General features: G+C 35.5%; 1 protein-coding gene across 7 annotated transcripts in view; it reads right to left on the minus strand.

Annotated features, from left to right (window-relative positions):
• CEP120 (centrosomal protein 120) overlaps positions 1-27,600 on the minus strand; it is a 64,255-nt gene that overhangs the window by 13,077 nt on the left and 23,578 nt on the right. For 5 of the 7 annotated variants that reach the window (XM_027710278.2, XM_027710280.2, XM_027710277.2 and 2 more), the window contains 4 exons: positions 26,117-26,239; positions 24,561-24,659; positions 13,664-13,809; positions 10,723-12,980 (listed from right to left, as the gene is read on the minus strand). In XM_027710278.2, coding sequence (XP_027566079.1) covers positions 12,740-12,980; positions 13,664-13,809; positions 24,561-24,659; positions 26,117-26,239 — 609 coding nt within the window. In that variant the 3' untranslated portion in view covers positions 10,723-12,739. Of the gene's footprint in view, positions 1-10,722; positions 12,981-13,663; positions 13,810-24,560; positions 24,660-26,116; positions 26,240-27,600 lie in introns of those variants that run through there. The other 2 variants (XM_039383094.1, XM_039383095.1) reach the window with 1 other exon arrangement.

The raw sequence follows: 27,600 nt of genomic DNA on the forward strand, positions 1-27,600 counted from the left end.
TCCGCACCATGGGGAAGGATGATGGGACAGGTCCTCAAGACTGCATGAGCACCTGCCATCTCTGCAGACTGTGCTTGGGGGTGATGTGTTCATGGAGCCCTGGGGGAAACTGAGTTGAACTGCTCTCCCCACATCCCCACTTCAGGATGAGCCTCACAGCTCCCTCCTTCAGGTAACCCTCAGACTCTCCCTCCCTTGATTTGCTCATGAAATGATGGTTCCTCATTTTTAAAAAAGTGCAGATCCTGAAATTTCCATTGCTGAGTGTAAGAGTCACAAGGTTAGCAATTTGGTGGCTCTCTGGGGTCATTCTTGTAATGGAAGAAAAGAGAAAGAAAAAAAATCCAACACGAGGTACAGCAACAAAGAAAATCCCTTTTTGATCTATCGAGCCCTCTTTCCCCAGCCTCTGTGAATGCCTCACCTCCTGCACAGTCTCTGAATATAAACTTTGCTCAGCACACTCAGGGTAATCTTTTCACATTATAAAACTTATAATCCTCTTAAAGTGGTTTCGTAGGGTTTGAGGTATGATGCACTTATCAAACAACTGAAACAAATAAATCAGGTTATTTAGGCTGTGGTCAGTGTGTGTAGCTCTGTGTACGCAGGGAGGAAGCCAGTGCCATACCAGCATTTGTATACATTAGCAACAAAGCTGTCTGTGACAAGCTGTCCTCTGCACAACTAAATATTTAGTTGCATATCATAAGTAACTTCTTAAGCGATTAAAGAGAGAGGGTGCTCTCTGTCCGTGCTGGCGCAGGGAGCCAGGGCTCGAGGGCGAGGAGTGTGACAGGCTGGGGAGGAAAGCCCTCAGGGTGGCCCTGTGGATGCAGGAAGGGAGGGTGCCCTTGGGAGTCCTTAGGCACACGCTCTGCAGGGTCTCGGGACTAGATGTGGCAGCTCTGCCACCTGGGGACAACCCCGACTCTGGCCAAGGGTGCACACCTCGGGCACACTTCTCTGTCACTCTTCTCTGCCCAGAAACTGGCTCCAACCAGGCTCCACGTGGATTTCTTGCATATTTGCACAGAGTTGCAGTTTTAAAATATTTCTTCCTGGCTTTTTTATTTAGAGTAAAGCTTTTTTTTAACCGTGCCTGTATTTATGGATTCCCGGGGTTGCACATTTTTTGCATGTGCAAAATTAAACTAATAAAGCAATTTCATATTGAAGAAGTATAGACTATATGCATCCTGTTCAACATAAAGACATCGTTAGTAAATTTAAAATCGATTAGCTTGTAAAATTTAACTTTGAACAACAGCTAGCTAGAAAAGCCATCCTAAATTTGCTCCTGATGTATTTTCCTGTGTGTACAATAAATGCTTTCTTCAGACGGTTCAAACACCATCACAACAGCACTCACTTAAGATGGTGTGATTGTTGGGATGTAGATACATGCTTAACAGAATATCTTGAATTTGATATTTCATCTGGAAAAACAGAAAAGGAAATCATCCTGCTTTAGGAACATGGATTAAATTTTTGCATGAAGAGATCCCTCCTTCTCCTGCTGCCTTCTGCCCCTTCTGCTCTCCAGAAGATATTTCAGCTTTTCCTTACTCTGAATGGGGAAACTCCAGAGGTAATTTAAACTATTTTTTAAGATTATTGAAGTAATTTCTGTTTCAGTTTGTGCAGGCAAAGGGTAGACCAGGATCAGACCATCATCCAATGAGGATGAAGTTTGGAGGGGTCTGATGGTGGCAGTGTCCAGCACTCCACAGCACCTGACACATCATCTTGTCTCCCAGCTGCCTCTTGCCATCCCTCATGTGTCTTGGCCACAAGGAATGACCCAGCTGTGCCAGGGCTGTCCTGGGCACCTGGGTGCATTGTGCAAGAGCAAGTGTGGGGTTTGCGCAGCAGCTCCCATGGGGAGAGCATGGACTCAGCCCTCCCTATTTCTTCTAGAGATGTTTGTTTACACTCAGATACTTGAAATACAAAATGTTTTCAGCTACTAAAAAAAAAATGACGGGAGTTTGCTCTGGTGTTGATGGCATGGAGGAACTTTCAAGACCTTGCTTCCACAAAACTCTTTTCAGAGATATTGTTACTTGCATCTGGGGGAGCAGCAGGAGAAAGACAGTAGGATCATCATCTTCTTTTCTAGTACATGTTGGGTTAATAAGAAAATTAAAGCTCAAATAAATATTCACCCGAAAATAATTTCAGTCTGTCATAAAAATAATCTACATTTATAAGTTATCTAAAGTAAAGTGAGTCGTATTAGCCTTCAGCAGCTCTGAAACCATCATGAATTATTGAATAAGTAATCCTTTTTTTTAATCGTTATTGACATAATAAATATATTTGCTTGAAAACATCCGAAGCTGCATAGGCATAGAAGTATTTATGAGCCTGTGCTCTTTATGGCACTGTTTTACAGGGTGCTGTCAACTGTGGAGGGGAAACAGAGACAGAAAGGTTTCACCTCTGATATTCTTGTCAGGAGATACAGTGCTTCAGTCAAGTGCATCTTCATGAGCCACAAAATAAATAAATAAATAAAAAAATTAGGCGCAAATGGTATGACTCAATTTACTATTTCTTTGATGGTTAATTCTTTAACTACTAACACGTTTCTTGTCCTGCAAAATCAAATAATACTGCTAGAGTAACAGTATCTTAAATTAACATTAGTTTGATAACAGAGAGAGTTTAAATTAACATTAATTTGGTAACCAAGAGCAGGCTTTAAATTGCACCAGATCAGCTCTGGAAGCAATGAAAAATTATAGAGTTTGGGGCCTAAAATCCCTTTCAGAATGAAGGAGATTTGTCATGCAGATTTGAAAACCTTTGCATGCAGCACCTAGGGAGAGGGATGGTGACTGCAGCCACAGCAGAAGCTGCCATTGTGAAAGACAGTTTGCCAAGCATTGCATGGGATGTCCTGTGTCATAGAATGCATTTCCACTGAGGAAGAGCTGCTGGAACATTGAAATGAAAGGTAAAAAGTACCGCCGTGGGAATTGCTGTGTGCAAGAGTGTGCCCACACAACAATTGCATCAGTCCAGATTATGCACATTTGCAGTTGGGATGTTTTGGCTAAACCCCGTCCTGGCACCTGATGGGTGCTTGGGCAACCCTGTAGCCAAACAATGACATCTGGGACACTTTAGGCTCTCCTCTGTAACACTCGAGGGTGCAAAGTGGTTGTGGAGAAAAAAGCTGCCTCTGCAGTAAAAGCTGCCTCATATTTTTTGCCTGTCTCCTTTAGGCAGTAAATGTATCATCAGTAGTTCTTCAGTTTTCCACAGTAAAAAAATTAGCAATTACTAGTCATGAAATCACAGGAGTGCTTGCTGTAAGTGAGCAAAAAAACCCCAGCAGTGTATTTTAAAAAGTGTTTCTCCCTGGAATGCAAGCCCAGACAAAGATTTAGCCTGTTCTTTTTAATTTAAGTCTGGTAGAGCAACATGTTATACCTCGAACAATCACAACAAATCAGTCTTTATTCAAGTGTGAAAATTAAGGCATAAATTGCTGTCTGCTTAGCTCTCAAAACAATGTCACATTATAAGAAATGTGATATTTTGAAGAGAAACAGGAAAAAATTTATCAAAGTTTTTGTTACTGTTGCATTATCCTCCCGCTTGATCTACTGGCTATAGATACTTGGTGTCTGCTTAAGTGCTTTCCATTCTTCCCATAAGCAAATTCTGGTTGAAGACTATATATCATTTTCCTCTTGATCACTGCTAGTCTCAGTACCTCATTACAGCAGACCACTTTTTGAAACTGAGCTATAGCCCAGATAAATGATTGTATAAAGTTTTAAATAAACATACAACATCTATGTTATGTTGTTTCACAGGGATGATTTATAGTCATTTTCTTCATCCAGTCCTGAGCTCTGGACATAAAAGACACTGAGCTCTCTGCTGTTTATCCAAGTTAAATCCTCTGTTTGTTCTGCATAAGCGTTCTTGATTCTTTAATATATTGCAGGCTTTAGCTTCAGGTTTATTCCCTCTGGGATGGTGGAATTAGATACATTAACTGACAAAGATAAGGTACGGACATTGTAGCTTAATAGCCATTAAAATAGATACTGTGATAATAAAAATGGAGCTAGAAAAGGGAGTCAAGGTTGTGACATTTTAAAAATATGTATTTATACGACTTAGATGAATAAATGCAGGATTTAAGAAATCTCTATGAGGAAACCCCCAAATAATGGTGGAATTTTGTTTGGTTGGGTTTTTTTGTTTGCTTGTTGTTGCTGTTTTTTCTAAGGAAAAGAGAATTAGAAATGGAAGATACTGTGAACCAGGTTACATGTTGCCTCTTGTGCCCCAAAGAGAATTTTGTTTCTTACTAAAATGTACACTATGTAATCTGGCTTCCAAGCCACTGAAATACTGCTCTACGCTGCGAGAAGATGAGGACAGCACTGTGAGATAAGGCAAGTTTCTCTGCCTTAAAAAACCCCAACCAAAACCCCATGTCAACTCTGCTTACTATGTTTCTTCCTTCATCAGCATGTTTAAATATATATATATATGTTTAAACTGCATAGGGAAGTCTATTTACTTCATACTGCTATTCTTCATTGCAGCCCTTGTTCCTCTGTTAAAAAAGTAGACAACATTAAATACCTGCTTTCTCTTCTTTTGTCAGCTTAAATAGAACAAATTTTAAGCTAAACCCACTAAAATTTGCTTTGTAGTTTGGCTCAGTATTCATTCTTAATTTTTTTACAAAAGTGTTAGCATTTAAATACCTAATGCCTACAACAGGGGAAAGATTTTAAGAATTATAGTCTTTAATGTGACATACTCTAAATCATCTCTTACCATGGTATAAAAGTTACGCTAAGATTTTAAAGGCCCTAAATGGACTTTCATCTTTTTCTAAGTCAGGATTAACTAGTGTGCAAGTAACAGACTAGGCACTTTCACTGCCAAAAATTATCTAACTCAAAGTTTGAATCTGGCAATATAAACAGCAGCCCTGCCTGTACTCATACAAGCTTGTTATTTTGTGGTACACAAGTTAGCATGTTGTCCATGCTCTGTAACAGATTGCATTCCATAAAGCATAAAATGCATTTTTATCTGAAACTTGAGTGGTAAAATAAGTAGCAATTAAAATAAACACATGGGCAGGCTTTTCTATTTCTTTCTATTTTTTTTTTCTGTGTTGTTATTCTACAAGCATTTATTTTAGCTAAGATACTTCACTTTATAGTGGTAGGATACATCCAGGAATAATGGTGCAGATGATGCGAATGACCTAATTCAATGAGCAAAAAAGAAAATTCACTAAAATCCTCAGGTCTTTCTGAAAGATTGCTTGAGTAAGAATAAAGATTATCTTAAAAAAAAAGCAAACAAACACTTTCTGTAGATGCTACTTTTCAAAAAAAGATTGTTAGATCAAGATTGCTTTCAATACAAAGTATATAAAGTAGCACATTTCTCTGCATGTTTAAGTACCAAACTTTTTTATTATTCATTGTAAACAAAGAACTTCAATTTATTTGTTTGCTGGGGAAATCTGCTATTCTCATCATCATGAATATATGTGATAACAGGAAAAGGAGAAAAAAAAAATAGAGGGGCTAAACTCTGCTATAGCAAAAAAAATGGAGATTTCTTGTTATCCAGGGAAAGGCTTAGGTTTTGTGAGCAGCAGCAATAGCCTTTTGCTTGTGAGGGCAAGTGCAGGGATGCAAAGTTGCCTCCTTCACTTTTCAATGCCTTCTGTGTCTCAGCAGTCCCTGAGTTTTTGTACTGACCTCCAGACCTGGATGGAGAATTGTGACCAGCTCATGGGCACAGTCATGTTTGGCATATGGGTGCAGGCACCCTGCTCGGCAGAGGCCAGTGGGTTTCACATCATCTGAGAGTTACTTTGATAAGAGTTGGCCTCCCCCCACCTTCAAGGCTCATTTCCAACAGTATCTGTAATGTTTGTTAGGATAATAGGGATTTGCTTTTATTAGTCTTTCAATACTAATAAGTCATGCAATGATTTTCCTATAAAAGTTTTCACTAAACCCCTCATAATTACTTATTTACTCAATAGATGGCATATGGCAAAAAATGGTTGACCTTTTCTTTCTCATACAGCTGTAACCACCAAGAATTAACTAGATATTCATCAAAGCATCAGTATAATGAGGAATCACCTTCATCTTGCCAAGAGAGGAACAAGAATAAGTAGTATTGTCCCATACTACAAAAAGTCTTGTTCGTGGCAGGCCCAAGATTTTAAATACTTTGTCTTTTTTCCTGCCCTCACTGAAGGACTTTATTTAATTACTCTCTTAACAAGATTAACCTAGCCTTTCTTGGAAGGCTGCAGCTTAGACTCCCTTAACTTCCCTAGAAATTAGAGTTATACATAAGGATTGAAGTATTTTTTTGTTCTTTTGTAAAGCTTTCAGATGAATTGGTAATTAGCCAGAGGAATGAAATATTGATTTATCTACTATAAAAGAGCAAAGTAAATAGCTTGTACTCATTTGCTGAAGAATCTATCTACCCCTTTTAGGGCATTAAGGCAACTGCAACCAGCACAGATTGCGAACAGCAGTTTGCTAACCAGTTACACAGAAAAGCTTTTCCCACATTATTCTCATTTTGCTGATAGGAAGGAAAGGCCTAGAGCCCTGCTCAAGATCACTCAACACCCCTACAACCAAGATGGACAGAGAAACCATAGACTTTGTGTCTAACCCTCAGCCTACCAGTGGGATCACCTTCATGAGTGATACAGGAGAGATTTTGCTATGTTGCAGAAAGTACTGCAACACAAGCTATTGGCCAGAATGGCAAAGCATTGCTTTTCCCTTACACAATGTTTGAGATAAAGCTTTTTAAAATGTCCTCCTGCTCAGCCTACCTATTTCTACTCAGGTTTTTACAAGCCATCTGCATTGATGATGATATAAGTAAATGAAATGGGATCAGTAACATAAAAATTTCTATTCTCAGGTAAAACTTTAGGATTGTTTTTATGATGTGCTGTCTATATGCAATAAGACGATTCAGCTGGGGAATCAAAAAAAAAAAAAGCCCATCTGCTCTGCAAGGTGTTGGGACAGGTAAAACTCACTTTAGAGACACATAATCATGTTGCTGAGGTGTGCAAGTTTTTCCACAAATAGCACTGCCCTCTTACGGGCATACACCTAACAATTCCTTAGGGTTCTGGTGTGTTCTTTCTTGCTTTTGACACTCTATACAATTTATTTTGGATTATTAGTCCCATTCATTCAGTTCAATTGCATTACTGTCAGAAGAGACAGGATAAACCAGTAAGTTAGGGTAGGTAAAACATCACTGCGTCCATATTTGTAAAAACTGCAGTAAAAACCACTATTGTTATAGAAGCATCAAAAACATTATCTAGGCCAAACAGATCCTATGCATCACCTGGATGATTCCTGGAGCAGCAGGTAGGCTCTATGGTTTACACCAAATATGCATTGGTATTCATGAAAGCACACCCACAGTGTTGGCTCTAAGAACAAACTACTAACTAAATTGTCTTATTTATTTGGATGAGAAGCATCATGTCGACTTCATGTTTGACACAAATGGGACTCAACCTTCGCTGCTTGCACGGCTAATTATAAAGCAAATAGTAGCTCATGGTGCTTTTCAGCCCTGATCTGCATGACCTATTGTATTACCATATGAATTTTGTTGCCAAAAATAGCCTTTTCAAGCAAACATACTGATGGTTTGGTGTCAAGGAACATCTCTTAACATGAGATCAATAAAATTATTTTCTGTACCTCCAGATGTGAAAAGCAAAACACAAAAATACCCTCACTTTATGTTAAACTATTAAGCAAATACAAAAATGTTGTAGACTTACCACTACCTCTTAAGCCTAAATTTTACAAAAAAAGTATTAGTTTGATTGCCTGCTCAACTCAAAACCAAGTAATTTAATCTTGCTGCCCTATTTACATCTGCATTTGTAAAACAAAACGTATGATAGTCATAGTAAATCATAATTTTCAAATTTTCACAGGTTTTTTCATAGTACATTTACAGCTATGAGCAATGTATGATAACTGCTGAAACAGTACTGGGTTGTGGACTATCCAACTACACTCCATCTCTTCCAGTAAACCCACTCTAAATTTTGATGTCATATTATCTTGTCAATGCAGTTATGTCTCAGCAACTGCATTGAAACCTTTTGCTCAAATAGTCAGTAACACTAAACACCTCCATAACCATCTACTCTCCATGTATGTTGTTAGAAAGAAACTTTTTTGTAGCAACACATACATTGCTTAAAATGCTGTTGAACTACCACAAGTATTTTGCTTGGAAAAAAGAGTACTGGTTTACAGAGTAAGAGACCTCACTTTTCCAGAAGCATTATTAATGGGGACTATTTTAGTCTTCAGTGACAGGGAATGACAGGCTGTAGCATTTCTTCAAGTTAAGAATAGAAAATAACTGTACTTGCAAGAATTCAATTACTCTGCATTAAAGCTGCCATGGGGTTACTGCACATTTATACATCAGAAAGTCAGTAAATTATTTTTCTATAAATTAGTCCCTCAAAGATGATTTTTTTTTCCTTTCTGTTCTGAATGCCAAACTCCTGACTGCTTCTCCACCACAGAGACTTCATATCTGGATAGCCGACATCTGTAAAAACATTTCTAATGAAAACACTACTAATACAACCCCCTGGAGAAACAAATGAAATGAGATCTAAGTATGCAGCCGCTTTTCTACAGCTCTGTCTTTAACAATAGTGAGACTAGTGCTTCCCATCCAAGCCTTGACACAGGTCATGATCATTTAGGCACAGTAGTAGCAAAATAAATAATTGTGTAAATATGTATTAACTGGCATAAATACTTCAGTAGCTCTTAGAAGATATGATAAAGGACTTCTGTTTTTGGTTGTGCATTAAGGTTTATCTTGGTGGATGGAGGGAGAAGCATTTAAACTGCAGTGAAGGAGAACTACAGATTGAACACTTGAAAGCTCAGTGCCAGATATAACAATGCTTCTTGTATGCAACAGCAGTGTTGAAAGCGTATTAGTGTTAAAAGTGTCGGATCACTGCTAAGATATTATAGAAACAGTGGTTATAGCTTCACTCCAAAAGAACAATGTACTGTAAAGATCCATAGCGTAACTATATACTTAAATAATTCAGATTCAAAGTAAAACAATGCCATCTTATTTTCAAAATGATTTGTCTTTTTTTTCCATAACACATTCCACTGCTTTAATATACAAATCAGAGTTTAGACACTATTTTCTGTTAAACAGCCTAACAATTATCAAGGGAAAAAGGTCTGTTTCAAGAGTTCTCAAAATCTCAGCTAATACTCCATATCAAGATGTACAAACAGACGATATCCAGGATTTCCTGCTTACATTTAAACCTGTAATAAGTAATTTGAGGTAATTCTTTGGTAGCAAAGATTAGTAATAGCAAATCCCCAGCACTGGCAGAAAAATTAGCACATATCAACTCAGGAGGGGATCCTCTGTCTGAAGATTATCAGGAAAAAACAACAGTATTTCTAAATGTCCTCACTTTCAGGTGGACTAGTGCTTTTCCTCTGAAAGATTGATTATATCCTGTATTTGTCCAATCCAAAGTTTCTTTATTCCAAGTGAACTGCGAGTTCTGGGCCCAAATCCTAAGGCAGATGAAGGCTGGAAATGATTTGATGTGGAATTGACACATAACAGCCACCCCACTTCCCCACTCTCCCATTTGGGTTCACAGAAACATACTGGTAAGAGTACTTGTATTGAAATAATTCCATCAACTTCCCCAGTGAAATCTGGGCACAATAATATCAATAGGAGTTTGCCAGAATTCCAGGAGAGTCTATCTGCTGCTCCTCTTCCCGCCACATTTTCTCCAGTGTACAGAACCAGGACTGAACCTGTAAACACAGGTCTCATTTCCAGCAGTTTTTTTATGCTGGGTAAATTGAGTTCCTTATCTCATGCATCTGTTTCAAATGACATTTCTTTTGCAAAGAAGAGAGATTAAGATAAAAATCTTAAGATATTTTAAAATGGTATTTGGTCTCTCCACTGAATAACTATAACCTTTAAAATGGCTTTGAAATAATAAAAAAGCAAATGGAACCCAACATAAAAATTTTCTTTAAAGAAGAGTAATATTGAGCCCATATGATCCATATCTACTACAAATATGTATCTTATTTCTGGAGTACTTCAGTCTAAAGCACATAGACAAATTGTGCTGGAAAAATTAAATTGAAATATCAAGCTTAGAATATCCTCACTCTAATACATTTCCACATTCTAACACAAACAATGAACACTAAGAGTAAGGACTTTATAACAAAATGAAAATGTTAAATAAATTTTATGCTAAGTAAGTTTTTTTAATAATCACAAAACTCATGCTTTACACATTGATCTTTCATATGGCTAAGTGGACCCAAATAGCTCAAATAATCAGATTTATAAATTATTTTCAAAAATAAGTATTCTATGATTTATTTTTACACAAAACTTTGATTTACTAGAGAGAAAACTCACCCAACTTCCTTTTTAAAACCAACAGCAACATGACTTTTTTTTTTTTACACGACACAGAGGTGAAATTAACTTTGATTACCAGCTTCATTATTTTATGGATTCAAGCACTAAAGACTGTCATATTATTGGAAACAGTAAATAAAATTTTTCATTCAAATACATAGTTAAAAAATAAATACAAAGTCCTTAATATATACTTAAAAATCAAATTTTATTTAATAAAATAATACACCTGAAAAGTCATAGAACACCAGTCCAAAAAAAATGACCAGCTATGAAATTTAGTCAACACTGTCTTTGTAATATTTAAGTCTCAGGCACCCTCCAGTGTTTGGAAAAGAAACTACACAAGTGCGCAAGCATTTGAAGAAAAACAGCACAAACAAGTTTTTCTGTCAAGATAGAAGCTTCCTGGGTCATTTACAGTAATTATATATAATCATGCATCAGTGATATGACACAGCCATGATGAAAAAAATATTGTAAAATTATATTTCGTGGATCTCTATGGGATTTAAGGAGGTGATATTTTCTTTGCTAGTGGAGAGGGATCTCTTTAAGTACACTACTTTGAAAAATACAGTAAAGTGTGCAAAGTATTACAAAAGCATTTCTTACAAAGTCTGGTATTGATAAGTATTCAAGTATTCCTCAGTTAATATGATCTCCATGTTTTTTTACAGCTTGTTTTTAACTTTTCTAAAGAGTCTAAATTAATAGTTTATTTAAACAGGAGATACATCCATGGTAAAGAGGAGGAAAACCAATGCATTTAGAGGTAAAGCCAGATAAGATACACCCCTCCCCCCATTTTATAATTAATACAAAATTAATTCGTATATTTTGTATTAATTATAGCTTTTATAATTAATACAAATTAATACAATTTATAATTAATACAAAACAGGAAGGTCAAATGTATTCAACCATGTCTATGAAACTTCACTGATTTTATGTAAAAAACCCAAACCAATAATTTTTTCATTGGTATCTTTGTTCACTTTAAAAGTTACAAATCCTAAGATAATTTTTGTACTTGACATTCAAATGGAAACACTTGTGAGTACAGGACAGACAAAAATGCCTATTGAAAGGACAGTGTTGTAAGTTAATGTCAGGTAGATCCCCACAAATATGACAGAAACAGAATGAAGGCTGGAAACCAAAACTTTTTCAATTGTGATTATGCGCAAACTAACATTAATTGTGGATTTCTGTTCTGCACCCTGTTCATACTTCCACAATCAAACAAAGTTTTATTTACAATTTAAGTGGTAATGAGATAACATGCTTTGAAATACATGTTAAGTAACTTCAAAGTGGTTACATCTTGATTGAAAAAAACAGCTTTACTTAAGCCAAGAGCTTTTTATGTTTGTGTTCAGGATTTAAAGCGTATAAATTCACTGAATTGTTGCTTCAATTAATTTTCATCATTAGGGATCAATGTAAGAATGCATATACACTTCTGAATACGGTCTTTACTCTCCTGGGTTCACCCTGGATTCACCCTTACTGGTCCATGTGCAAAACTCCCAGGGCAATCAAGGGATTTTACCTGTACAATCAGGCTAGTTAATAACTGGTTCAGCTTCAGTTCCATAAGGTTTGATTCCCCCTCACACATACACACTCAAAACCTTGTCTCTTCTTTACTACAGAACTTAGTTGTGTTAACTACAGTTAGAGAATCCAAAATTGATTACCTTGTCATTTAGTAAAAAAAGGTTACATTTGGTCAATGCTGCAATTCAGTTCAGAATTAAGAGCTTTGTCAGGAAAAACAGCTGATGTCACTTTTGCCTAGTACAGCTGAAGAGATATTTTTAAAAATTGAAAGAAATAACGAGAACATTGACCAAAAACCTCTTAGAATGAATATTAAAAATATTACAAATAAACCTAGTCAGGGTTATGCAAAAAGAGGTAGTAAACATTTCAGAAGAAAGTACACAAGATAAATATATTTACACATACACATATATATACATACATATGAGTACAAAAACATTATAAACCAGTCATTGCCACTGTAAAACTTACAACTGTGCTTAACTTGACATGTTGCAAATATTTACACTGACTTCAAAGAGAGCTGGCTACAGTGTGCAAAACAAAGCATGACATCACATATTTTGCAAAGTCATATAGGTTTAGAGAAATCACTCTATTCAGATTTTGGCTCTTTTTAACAGCTTCTTGTACACTTTTAAATAGTGATGTTCCTTTTTGCAATAGCTTCTCTGATTTGACGATCAAGTTCACTTACAATATGATCTTCATGGTTATAGACTCCTGTTCTCAACAGGGTATCCCTCTCTTCTATCAGACGAGAGAGGTAATCATCCATGTTCTCATTTACTTTTCTACAATGAAGACCATCCACTCTACCAGCAGAATTATCTTTAACATCTTGCAGTTGCTTTCTCTCTTCTTCTTGTTGCTTTAGCCTGATGTTGATAAAATAGAAAGAATCAGACAATGAGACATATTAAAATCCCCTGTTTATCTTCATATTGTCTTTAGTTTATCTACTGAAGTACTTAGTAAAATAAAGAAATCTGTAAATGTAACAAATTATTCTCTCTCTGGGGAAAAAAACTCAAAGTAAAAGGAATTTCAATATAATACTTAAAATCTAAGAAAACTTTTTCTATATGCATATGTAACTGATACTTGTTATCAAAGCTTCTACTTTATGCAAACTGTACTCAAATTAAAAGGGTTCAACAAACAAAACTTGTGCAAACAGTTTTTGGAGGACAACATCAGATAGATCTAGAATTTGAATGTATTCAAAATAAGAACAGTACATGTCTTGTTCTTTTCTTAACACAGCAGTTATACTTAGAACTGAAAGATTAAAGTAGAAAAAAGCCTGGTGCTGTAAAACTATGACCACAACATAAAAACCAGGTACAGTGGCCTTAAACATAGATTTTGCTATACTGCAGTACTGTTGCATTTTATAAATGTGTAATCTTTACCTAAAGGACACTAAACTGTGTTCTTTCACTGGACTGACAGCCAATTATAATCTTGATTTAATTGAACTTTCCCTAATTTTAGGCTGACAGCAAGAAAAAAGAAGGGAATGGGCTGATGTGGAGGAATCTTACAAATACTTTCATACCTGTTAAGTTCATTTCTGATATCCTCCAGCTCCTGCCGGTCTGTTTTCCCCAGCTCTTTTTCTTCCGCTGCCAAATAGCGCAGCCTCATGTGCTCCAGCTCTTGCTGCTGCTTTTTAAGATGAGCCATTGCATTTTCTTGTTCACGCTTATATGGGAAGGGGTGAAGACATAACTCAGTTGAACATGTGATTCAATGTAAAAGTGCTAATTATAGTGACAGAGCAAAAGTTTAGGAATCAAGTCATGACAATTAAGTCTCCAGGAGTATTAGAAATGTAGGAGTTAACAGAATGTCTTATTGCATTACAGATATTACCAGATAAATCCAGTGACTATCACAATCACAGTGAACCTGTCCTAGCTGGATCAGCTGAAGCACAGTCACAGACATCTTCCCATTAACAAAATAGCAAAAATGCTAACAAACCTTTTTACTAACTCTGGCTTAAGTTGGTAAACATAAAACTCGCACTTCTGGAACTGCTCAAGCTACTGAGATTTACTCCTTGGTTACATGGTATTTTAAATAATAAATGTTTTTGAGAAAGTAAAAGCTAAATAGCTGCAGGAAACTTCCATCATCAGCCCCATAGTACCTAGTATCAAAGCTTCAAGAACTACTTTTTGAAATTGCAATGTGCACTTAAAAAATAAGCTTTGGAAACAAAATTCTGGCAAGATGTCCTTTTATGTTTGCATAGCACTATGTGAAATTTTACATAACTTATTTTGTGGTTTTAATCCAACCAATCTATCCATTCTAAAAGTTCACTTGCCTCTATTTTTTTAATCTCTTCACACACACTGTAACAAAAGTAAGGTTTGAGCCCACTGCCATCTCATGACAATAGTGTCTTAATGAGAAATATGGTGCTCTCTCCACTTGTTTTCCTCCCAGCTACTTTCCACATGACCTGTGCACTAAGTCAATACAGTCAGTCTCACATTCTGAATAAGACAGAAGACCTGAGGTAGTTAAGAAGTATTACAGCAGGTTAAAAAAACATCCTGGATCTAAGTATATGGTGAAGTGCAAGTCTACTTCTGTAATTCTGACATTGCCTTCATAAGAAATATTTGATTGTTAATAAAATCAGTCTTATATGTCCTATGGGGATAAAAAAAAGATAATTTTTTGGTTGATAGGTATGAGCATATTCTTTATACAGTCAGCCTAGTTGGAAGACTTTAGTAGGGCAGTTTCCTGAATCTCAGTTGCCAGTAGTTTAAGCATTCCCTGTTGATGATCAATAATTAGTAGGATAATCTGAATTTCACAAGGAATTGGTATAAACAAAGACTCTAATTCTTAATGTGAACAGACAATGCAATTGAGAAGTACTTGACCAGAAGTCATAGCATGTATGTAAACACAAAATATTTTTATACTAAGTTCAATACATTAGCCAGCCAAATTAAATGTTAGAACTACAGTGAGACAGATCATAAAGCTTGAAGAACAATTTGTTAAAGGGTTACATACTACTAATAAAACCAGAAGCAGGAATGCTCCCAAAGAGTCTACAGCGGACAGATGATTGAAGCTTAAAAATATTTGGTGAAGATAAAGCCAGTCTTTCCTTCTACATCAAGAATTCATTACAGAAGAACATTCCCATGTGAGAGACACCCTTTTTAATGTTAGACAGGTTTGAATAATAGTCTCAGACTGAAGTAGAATAGGTTTTAGAACAGGAATCTACAAACACATATAGCAAATATTAAAAAGTCACTATAGACAGCTGATATTTATCCAAGAATTTTCAAGAATATAATGAAATTCAAAGAAAAAGTTGCAAGACTAACTGGAGGTTAGTCGTAATTCATCACCAAAACTGGTATTGACATCACAGCAATAACTATTTCCCCATTTTTCATTTTATTCTTTCTTTAAACAGAGTCTTTAGGAATACCCAGGAACTACCATCAGACCTTACTTCCACTCAAACCATAACTAAAACCAAAACAAACAAGATGTATGGATTTACCAGAAAGAACAAATCCAGCTTCTGTAGAAAAGTCACTCTTCCAACTAATCTTAAAAAAACAAACCAAACACCACATCAAATAAACCACCTTCATCAAAACACAAAACTAAAGCTGCCATGGAGAAAGAACTCTCAGGTTACTCAGGGTTTAGAACACCAGAGAAAGGATAGCAATTGATCATTTCCACAAGAGCAAGAAGGTAACAGTGGACTACTCTTCAATATACTTGTAAATGAGAAAATCACTGGAACAGTTTACGGCTGATACAAAGTTATTCGGTGGGGAAAAACTGAATGTGGAAGAGTGCGATATTATCAGTTGGTTTGAAAAGGAAGCAGATAAGTCAAGAACACATTCACTTATGTCTGTTAAGCATGATAGCCTGAATGCAACTGGTGGTTCATGATGTACTTCAGTAACTGACTGAGGGTAGCTGGAGGGCATTCAAAGATATCCAAGGTGGGCTTCTAGATCTTGTCCATCTACTGCTGACCTCCATATAGAACAAACTGATATTTCACATCAGTTCATTAGCTGGGTTTTTTCCACCCAACAAAAAGCACTGGCTGAAACTCAAAACTAGGTATATTCCAATTAGAGACATAATTTAAGTTATTGAGTGCAAATTAATCACTTATGTAATAAACATGTTAGGAGCTTCTTGATCACAGAATGTTCTGAATTTAGACATTAACGTTTCAAAAAAATGCTACAGAAATGCTGTTCAAGGAATTAGAAAGAAGAGATAGAGAGTGTTTGTTTTTATTTTTATTTTTTTTTTCCTTGAAGTCACAGCAAATATCACAATGGTATTCTCTGGTCTCCAAATACAGATAAGGCAACAGCATCCAGACAGTAAACCCAGACTTCAAGTATAAAACAGGCTACAAGGAAGAATGAAATAAACAGGCTACAAGGAGGAATGGAATTATTTTAACTATTTTGATAGTTGGACTTACTTTGAGTTGTTTATTTTGCTAAATGCAGGTAAGAAGATAAAATGCTGAGCATGATCTAGCCTCAAACAGGTTGGTATAAAACCAGTACAACTTCAGTTACAGAATAAGTAAATAGATTGACAGCAAATCTGATTATCTCAATTATCCAGAATCTAGAAGTATGAGGACAGGTTAATATTTACTTCTTTTTGAGACCATCAATCACAATACTTGGTGTCCCCAGTTTGATCTACTAAGCTAAATCCTTTTCAAAATTAAGCAAATTAAAATATTGCTGTTTTAGAAAAAAAACCCTTAATGCAAACATAAGACCTAAAATCTTGAGCATGTTAAATCTCCTTTGTAAAATTCTACTTAATCTCAGGGGAGGAGTGGTTACCCTGTACATATAGAACAAATCTGGAAATTTCTACTTATCTGTCCTTACAGGATGAGCTACTTCTGCTGATTATACACCAAGTCTAAAGAAACTTAACACACATATCCCTGTAGTAGATGCAGTACACCCTGCATATCCAAGTGCTGGTTTTGAAATTAATTTGTCTAGTACATCCTAGTTTTCCTGTTGATATTATCTAACAGTGGGAAGAGTCTTAGAGGTCACTCAATAAGTTATATAAGAATGCTATTTACAAGCAAACTGCCTCATCTGTACAAAACCCATCTTGTTACTGTGGAAGATGAGGCTGACATCTTCCTCTTAGGTGATGTCCAGAACCTAACTTTGATGCATCAGAGGACTTCTAATTGTCATTATCTCTTCTTCTAGCCTTTTAATCTATGCTGATTTGTAATATGATTACCTTCAGTCCAATATATTTTTGCAGACGGTGAGAAAATGATTAACTTCAGAAAACTCCTTATTCTGCAATTCAGTTCATTCATGCCCTCATTGTCCCATCTCAAACTAGGGCTACTGTCACAGGAAGCTGGGGTATTAAACTAAGTCTGTCAAATTTGTGCATCTCAATAATTGTATATGAGAATTTTTTTGAGGGTATGTTAGGCAAAAATCACTTGAAAACTAAATACTGTGAAACTAAGACAAAACAGACTAGCGCTTGCTACTAGGACAGCAGTACTTTCACGTATACACAAATCCTCACATAGCTGTGACTACACTGAGTAGAAGCTAATCCAGCACTTCAGTTCGTGGAGTATATTATTCAGGTCTAAAAGCAAAGATTTTGAAAGTATCCTCACAGCTGCACTTGAGAGGAAAGGCATAACTGCACAGTGGCCATAAGAAGCATGCGGGATTAAAAGTTCCATGCCAAGCTGCTATTTTACTATTTGAGGCAGGAAAGTTCAACAATCCATAAGTTTCTGCTGTTCAGCAACATGCTCACAATGACAATCTGAGAGCAAAAAAGGCATTTTAAACAAGCTCAGAGGAGAAATATATGTCAGAAGAAGTACATACACTTAAGGTTAATAGAACAATGTCTTAAGCTCAATCAGAACAGAAAGAAGACAAGATAATGCTTTCATATTGATTGAAAGGGATCTCATTCAATAATTTGGACCTTTATGCCCTCACTGTTTGAGTTCATTTCAGAACCATAATTTTTTTTTATTAATGTCTTAAATCATATTTAATTAATCAAGAAAAGGACAAAAGAGAATGATGCAGAAGCCAAAGAGATGAAGGAAAAGCAAGTCTCTTCTGCAGAACGCTTTGTTCAGTTCTGTTTCTTTTGATATTTTTCTCTGGGAAAAAGGTCTATTACGAGACTTGAGAGATGGGCTGATTCCAATGGGATGAAGTTCAATAAAGCCAAGTGCCGGGTCCTGCACTTTGGCCACAACAACCCCCTGCAGCGCTACAGGCTGGGCACAGAGTGGCTGGAAAGCAGCCAGGCAGAAAGGGACCTGGGGGTACTAATTGACAGGAAGCTCAACATGAGCCAACAGTGTGCACAGGTGGCCAAGAAGGCCAATGGGATCTTGTCCTGTATCAAAAATAGCGTGGCCAGCAGGAGCAGGGAAGTGATCCTTCCCCTGTACTCTGCGTTGGTGAGGCCACACCTTGAGTATTGTGTTCAGTTCTGGGCCCCTCAGTGCAGAAAGGATATTGAGGTGCTGGAGCGGGTCCAGAGAAGAGCAACAAGGCTGGTGAAGGGACTGGAGCATAAGTCCTATGGGGAGAGGCTGAGGGAGCTGGGGTTGTTTAGCCTGGAGAAGAGGAGGCTCAGAGGTGACCTCATCACCGTCTATAACTACCTGAAGGGAAGTTCTAGCCAGGTGGGGGTTGGTCTCTTCTCTCAGGCACGCAGCAATAGGACAAGGGGGCACGGGCTTAAGCTCCGCCAGGGGAAATTTAAGTTGGATATCAGGAGAAAATTCTTTACAGAGAGAGTAATCAGGCATTGGAATGGGCTGCCCAGAGAGGTGGTGGATTCACCGTCCCTGGAGATTTTTAAACGCAGATTGGACGTGGCACTGAGTGCCATGATCTAGTAAATGGACTGGATTTGGACCAAGGGTTGGACTCGATCTCGGAGGTCTTTTCCAACCCAATCGATTCTATGATTCTATGAAAATCCAACAAACAAAAAAACAACCAAAACCAGTGAGACTAGTGAGCATGCTCTTTGCTCAGGATAATATTCTTAAATTTGTAAAAGAAAGTAAGATTTAATGTAGCATGTGCTAAATTCTACTTTTCTCCACAGAGGAGAAAAACACTTATCAGTATATTTTGTCTCCAAGCTAATTTTGGATAGGAATTCCTTTCAGACAAATGTGATTTGAAATTTAATTTGATTACTAATACAATTGTAATGTAAACATGACAAATATTTGGGGTATTGAAGGAAAAGTCAAGATTAATTCTAGTCAGTGAAAGTCAGGAATTTCAGAGGCATGCCATGCTGTGCCCCGAACAGTGACATTTAAGCACAGTAATATTAAATTAAAAAAATAAAAATCAACATTTTCTGAAGCAAGATTTCCCTACCTTTCAGTTTGAGACAACCTGACTTGGACAAAAAGACACTAAAACAAGCGAGAAAGGATTTTGCAGATTCATTTATGACGGATCCTGTGCGTAATTTACATTACACACTTCATACTTTCTGATTTTCAAATGTCTTTCCCAACATTAGTCTTTGACTCCTTTAAAAAGTCTGTCATAACAATTTGTAGAGTGCATAACAGAAAACTTGCTCTATGTCTACCATTCACAACAGAGCAAAAGAAACACATTTCCTAATAATACATCAATACAAGAAGATGGCAAAGAATTTAAAACAGTTGTTTGATAAGAAGGGAACCATGCTGATTTTGAATTCATTTATACAGAACTTTGCTATGATATCTTGAGGGACCATAAAAAGACTGCTTTTAGTTACGAGAGAAAAGGAAGGATTTTTTATTCATCTCAGTGATGAAACTGGTGTCACTTCAGAGACATTCAGGTATTAAATCCACTTTTTTCCATGACAATGTAACAATCCACTGAGCAACAAGCACTTTTTTTAAACCCGAGAACAAGCAGAACTCTACTGCATAGTAGCATTTGAAATGTAGCAGAATTTATTGTGAGATCTTCCAAAGTGAATAAACAATGTTCACAAAACATTTCTGCACATTTATAGTACAAATAAAGCTAAGTCCAGCATTTCTAAACCCCTTTGGAACATCTTCATTTTATTCTGTGTATACTGAAAACTAAGTTATAATTGAATACGAAGTATTTTTTAAGTATACCTCAGTGCACACAAGTTTATACATGCTTAAAATTCTTAGTCAAGACTTTCTGACAAACTTTCATCCTATAATATATCCCAACATAAGGAACACTTCAGACTTATTCCCAACTGCTTATTCTAGGCAGTCAGGCTGTTTTAAAACTCAGTAAGAGGTATTAGAATTTTTGATTTTAAACATTTAGAATTTCGTGGTTTTACATTTCACCTAAGGGAACACTCCGGAATCATCAGCTGCTGGACTAAAGGCAACTTTGTGAATAGAAGATAAACTCAGCAGGAACTCAGAACACTTGGAAATACTTTACACTTGCATCACCACCTAATAATCATCAGCCACTATCCCACAGTAAGGCAGCCACAGATGAACCAAAAGTATCACGTGCAAATTACTCTGAAAATTATCTTTGCAGAACGTATTAGTTGGCCCAGCTACTTTCCTCTCCAACACTTTCTCAGCACTGCTAGTCTCGCTATTCTTTTTGCTCTTTTTCTTTTCTTTACCGCCCCTGCCTCCTTCAGTAAAAATTATCACCAATATTCCTTTCGCTTATTAATTTTATGTTTGCTGTCCTCCTTATACATCTCCACAAACAAAACAAATCCAAACCAAACAAAGCCGCATGTGAGTTATCAAATAACTTACTTGAAGGTTTTACTACTTTTCTTCATTAGTTTTCATCTCTAATGTAGTACTTGAGATATGGAATACTGTTTTAGAAGCTTGCATGGTGGAAACCATCATGTTTTGAAACTTACGATACTACAGACATATCAGCATTAAATAAAAAATAATCAACAATAAAAAAACCTCAAAATTTCAATTATAATCAGATCATAAAAGAATCCCTGTATGCCACCAGGTGCTTTCGTTAAGAGGCTCTTCAATCAAGGAAGCACAATCTTTATTTTGCCATAGCTGCCTATAAATCCAAAAGGGAGATGTAAACATACATACACTAGACTAAACAATGGCTAAATAGCAGCCACTATTCACTCTCCCACTCATACATACCATGCAAGTCTGTGGGAAAAACTTACGATTGAAGCTAAAGAACTCAAGTAAAGTTTTCTGAAAATAACCCAGAGCTGACAAGTCAGTAGGAGGGCCTGGATGGTTTCAAGACACAGTTTTTAACCAAGATTTGGATTTCCAAATGGTGTGTTGTGTTTTTTTTTTCTTTTCTTCTCTTTTTTTTTAATGTGAATTATTTTTTTTAAACAAAGATTTACATCCTGTCCTTGGCTAAATTACTTACAGATTAATCAAATTAATTACTGAATGGATAAGTAAGATACTAGACAAGACAGAGTGAATTGTCAGCCAGCCAACATGTTCTATGCTGTATTAAACAAATGCATCAGTGCTGATTCTAACAGCTCCGTAGGGCACAAACACATTAGAAGACTTACAAAAATATTTCTCATGGAACACTGAATGCATGTACATTTTGAGATTTTGGCTATTTAGATTAAATATGACTGAGATTATCAACCGCTAAAAGTGATATTTCTGCCAGTTTTTATTTTTGTTTTGATACACTTTTTCTTACACTCAGACAAGTACTGACTTTAGCATCTAAGATCTCTATAAACATGTATGCAATTTTCTGTATATAGTTTGATTCCTCTCAGAAATAATGCTAACATCCATAAAAAAATATGGAAGTCTTATTTGTGTAGTATTGAGATTGCCCAGTAGGCAAGCCTCAAAGGACAGTTTTTGAAACCTCCAGAAACAATAAAATCTACCTAGGTGTACAGATGTGTAACTGATTGTTGACATTTTTGTCTCCCTAAAGCTGAACAGGGTATAAGAAATGAAGACTTGCCCTAAGTAACAAAGAGGGAAGAAAAGTAAACTGGGTGAAGTCTATTGTCACTCAGCTTTACAAACTGTGTTAAAATTCAACTGACTTCTGTATTTTTTTAGCACAGGTAAGTAGAATATATATATATCTGCCTTCATGTACTTCAACAACACTGGCACTGTGTTTATCATTCAAAATCCTACAAATGGAGAAGTTTAGATCATATTCTATTAACAGTCCCATATTTTTTAAGTTATGTGCTACGTATCTCACATTCTGTAAAATATGAAACTATCCCAGATGTGTGCTAAGAACTAGTTCCAAAGTAAAAGAAAACTTTTTAATTAAGGAAACATTGACTTTTATGGTTGCAAATCAGAAGAGCATTTTACTAAATGCTTAGCCTGTAGATTATGCTTCTTTAATTCACAAATTGACTGCACCAGGTCACCTTTGAGTAATGGAAATCTCTGTTTAAACATTTTTTGGCAATGGGCACAAAGCATTAGATCTCATTTCCAAGACTTACCAGCTGGGTTTTGTCATTAACATTTATTAACAATCTAAGATATGGCTTTCAGCGTCTAATCCTCACTACACAAATGTTTTGTATAGTTCTCTAGAGAGCTTTGGTGTGACAAATTACTGGCACAGATTACAACCCTGTGGCTATTCACCAGAGGCAATGTAAAATTAACATGGTACTAATCCAATTTAAACAAGAAATTGGTCAAATTATGCACAATTGCAAAATTCATTGGAACTAAAGCAAATCTAGAATTCCTTAAGCAAGAGTTTCCAAATTTATATTTAAAACATGGTAAATGGTTTTTGATCAGATGTGCTTCAACTTTTATTTGGCTCTTTAAAGTCACTTCAATTCTTTTTCAATAGACCAAGCATAAGATGAAGCACAGGATTATAAAAACCACAAGAAACTACTTTGAAAGGGTTTGTTCTGTTGCAGAAAAGTTTTAGGTAGCATAATTCACTGTACCTGCCAACTTATTTTATGGTTCAGACTTTCAGCAAGAGGGTCAGTTGAAACCATCAACATATGCTAATAAATTCAGATCATCAGGCCTATGGTGATGAAATTTGTAATAAGAACCTGATAGGGATACACACTGGTGTTAATGTGGCAAGCAACAATCTTCTCTTCTATTCTACAGGAATTTTAAAACATGACAAGAAAAAAATAGCCTGGACATTTCATGACTGCTGAAGAAATCTTAATCAGAGACATAAGACTTATATTCTTCTTCCTATCATCTTCTCAAATCATAAATGTTTCAGAAATCAGAGATAAAAATTTGTAACTCTATTTATCACTGGGTAAAAAAGGAGCAATTTGAAGATGGCAAATAAAGATGAGTTTTTACTTAATATCAGTGATTACAGTCTATATTTGCTCTCTTCAAAGAGAAATACAAATTAAAAGAAATAATAAATTAGGAGAGCGTGGGATTGACCTCTTACTCTCCAAAACCTGAATATTCTACCAGTAGGAATGAAGTAGGCGCTATAGTCCTTGAAAAACTCAACACTGTTCCTCAGCACCCAGAATTAGGCGTGAATACAGGTAATAAAAACTTTTTACAAAACTTGAATTCTGAAGCTTTATGTCCATGCCAAGGTTTGTTCAGCAACTGAGATTAATTATTTTCTAATTTGTTTGTCAAGGCCAATGGAAATTCTTGCCATTCTTTAGTATACTGTTTAATTATTGTTTAATTCAAGAAAGACAGCTGATGACAAAAAACAACATGGAGATACAATAGGGATTCAGCAAGGATGAAGCTGTTACTAATGCAAGTTTGAATGAAGTGACTTCAAGTCATATGTGTGTGATTATACAGACACACATAGACACACAAGAACTCTGTTAAAACATAGCAGTAAAATAGTATGCCATGTTAGTATGAGATTAGGAATTTCAAATACAGAAGAAAATTTCACTTCCAATTTAGATTTCCTCTAAATTTACTTCATTTTACAGTATTCATCAAACCTTAAACCCTTGTTTCTAAAAGTGAAGATTTCTTTCTTGTCTTTACCCTTCATTCATTATACAATTAAAATATAGAACAGTTAGGACTGTAATTGACCAAGTTGGTTGGGATAGTAGCAAAATATTTTCTCTGGAGCTGCTGATTCAGTATTATTTGGAATTAAATTAAACTTTTTTTTTTTTACACACCTGCTTTTAACTATGTCAACTTTCTTTGCAGGTGTGAGCCTTGGTCTTTCCTGAGTTGTTCAGTGTCAAACATAAACCACTTTTGCTGTTCATGCATAGCTCAGAGCTTTACTTTGCGAAGGCAAACACTAATAAAACGAAAACTGCCAGCAGTTAGCAGTAATCCTAGTAGCTTCCAACATCACATTAACTTGGTTGTCTCATACGACCAAAGAAAATCTGCATACCTGTTTTAACCTTGCAAGTTCTTTCAAAGCCCTTGTCCATTGCTGTTTGTAGTGGAGTTTTGACTTGGTAGCTGACTCTAACTTTCTTTCAAGTTCAACCTGAAAGCAATTAAAATCATATCAGCTGAAGCAATAACAGCAGTAACAATCACTGAAAGATGTATATATACAAAGGGTCTGGTTTAAGAAAAGTGTTTATGTAGTGTAATATACAACATCATCTAAAGCTGTTATACAATATAACATAAATATTATGGCACACGAACATTTTCTTGTTTAAAATATAACCTTATTTTTATTGGATGGCCGTCTATACAAAGAAAAGAAAGATTACTTTTAGCACTAAATCTGCTGATGTAACCTTTAAATTTCAGATTCTCAAATTAGCCATCCCCTCATCCCTTTTTTATTCAAAGTAAGATTATAAACATTAATTTAACAGAATAAATCTCACCCTTAAAAGGTGTGTGGATTTTTTTCTTTCCTGCTGATGGAAGATATGTCCTACATTTTTTTCTCTGAATTACACATCTGTTCAAACCATTCTTTAAAATCTATGTATCTAGTGTGAACCTTTGATTTTGCTACCTAAATCTTTAATAAGTGTTACACACAAAAAAAATTAATTGCATTCTATTCTGTGTGCAAAAAAAAATTAGTATTAAAAGGCAAATGAAAAAAGTTATGAAGCACACAGAACATAATGTGAAAAAAAAAAAAGATTATTTATTAACATCCGAGGAATTGATATAGGCCTGACAATCCTTTAATTTGACAAAAATTATTTCCATTTAATCTGTGAAGATCTTAAAGCACAGATTTTTTTTTAACTAAGCTAACAAAAATAGGAAACTTAAAAATATTTAAAGGTAAGAGTTTAAACTGTCTGCAGAGACAAAATATATTTTGAATAATTTGCTTGCATTATTAGAAGTTATTCAAGAATACAGCAACATGCAGACTGGCCATATAACTCAGTGCAATTTGTGACAAGAAGCCTAGTCTAATTTTTTCCTCATCTTATTTGGTCAATGATTTGAGTCAAACCTCACAAAAACTCTGAGCATAAATGCCCATATCTGTGGTTTTAATCAAACTATCCTCTACTGAAGGCAAGTATGGTTTTTAAGAAATCAACTTATGATGGTGATTCCATTTCACTGATAAGTAACACAGTCTCTTTCCAGAAACACTTAATTACAAAAATGCACATGATGGAATACCAGTCTAAATTAATCTTTAGAAGAAAATGCTCATTTTTCCTTATTCTTTTATAAACAGAATGTTCAGAGTCTCCAGAATAAATCATTATTTAAATGTATAGGTTAGGCTTTTTTCCCTGCCTTAGCCTCTAACATTACTGCTTCCTCTGTAGAAATAAATGCCCACTGTTGGCCTTACTTGTGCCTGAATATTTAAAATCCAAAGAAATAACTGAAAAAAGTAAAACGAAACGGACAAATTAACCAGTTTATCACACAGTATTATTCTACATCCCCCTTATCACTGAACAGACCATTCTGACAGTTTTTAAGTACTAGAAAATTCCAATATACCTTTTCTAAAGTGAGAAGATTTATTTCCGATTGTAGCTGGATTTCTGGTTTGCTACTTTGCTGTTCTTTGTATTGCTGAAACTCCTTCTCCAAAATTTTATGCTTATTTTCTGCTTCATAAAGCTACATTAAAGATAACAACATGCAAGTTAGCAGAAAACCCTATTCATAGACAAATAATTGGATGACAGAACTTAACTTAATTCTTAGTCCCTGGAACAAACATCTCTACTGTCAATTATCTGATATAAAACAGACACTGAACGCTACACATTCATAATTAATGATTTCTTGATGATGGCACACAGCAATGTTTTAATAGGAAGAATTTTAAAGAGGATCTTTACTCAGTACTGGAAAAAAAACCCAAACAAGTCTGTCCTCATATACAGAAGATTGAGATTTATACACATTTTTGTTCACATTTTCTAAAACAACTTCCAGAAGAAATACAGAAAGCAAAACTACTAAGATTTACACACTTTTTTTAAAAAAAAAGTCAGTGTTATCTACTATATGAAGTTTTATTACTTACGCAGTTTCACCATCATAACTTTTTTAGGAATGTCTGCAAAAAGAAACAACTAATACTTTCTACAATCAAATGATTTAGAAGAAAGGCTGAAGTAGAAAGGCTTCAGTGACTAATGACTTTATACTGAGTACCTCTACCCTCACAGTGTACTTCCACATTTTCAAGAAGATTTTTATAAAGAGAGTGTGTTGATTTTCAACTTACAATAGGTAATTTGAAAAATGATGCCAATAGAGTTACTTGCCACATAGAAAGTAAGCAAGTGAAATATTTAACAGCATTTTTTACTATACCATATTAAAAATATTAAGAATTTTTTGTAATATGTTTTTTAAGTGTAGCTTACGTTGTTCTTCTTTTAATTATTATTCAACTATAAATACCTTACATGCACCTCACAGAACTGATGTATTCCATCACAGAATAACATCCCACATGCTGTTCTTGTATTATGTCCAACTAGATAACGTAAGTGTTTCCATGAATTGCATCCAGCAGTTTAGAATACTGGGTGAAAATGCTTTAGAGAATTCATTTCTGTTTCAAAGCCTACAACTTGTTCTAGTAGTATATCAATATTTTAATTCTTTGGATCTCCTAACTGGGTCATATCTTTTTTTCTTCCAAAATTCTGTTTTTTCCATTTATTATTGTTACCGAATGAACAAAAGAAAGGAAAGATGCTTCATGGAGAGCCACACAAAAACACTGCAGGCTTTTTTTCCACATGTAACCGCAACAGCCAACTGAACCAAACTGTACCAAAAGGTACTGCTGTTTATTACCTTTCCGTTTTTACCTATTTCTTTTTAAAGCAGACATACAGATTTGATGGTGATGACAAAGACAGCAACTAATTTCTTTTGCTATGAAAAATGCCAGGTCTCCCTAGAATTTCTACAAAAATGTTTAATTTCTTGTTTGGTTCTGGAAACACTTTCAAAAATTG

Source organism: Pipra filicauda, unplaced genomic scaffold (genome assembly GCF_003945595.2).
Source record: "Pipra filicauda isolate LSUMZ 115617 unplaced genomic scaffold, ASM394559v2 scaffold29_size4552773_pilon, whole genome shotgun sequence".
Taxonomy (NCBI): domain Eukaryota; kingdom Metazoa; phylum Chordata; class Aves; order Passeriformes; family Pipridae; genus Pipra; species Pipra filicauda.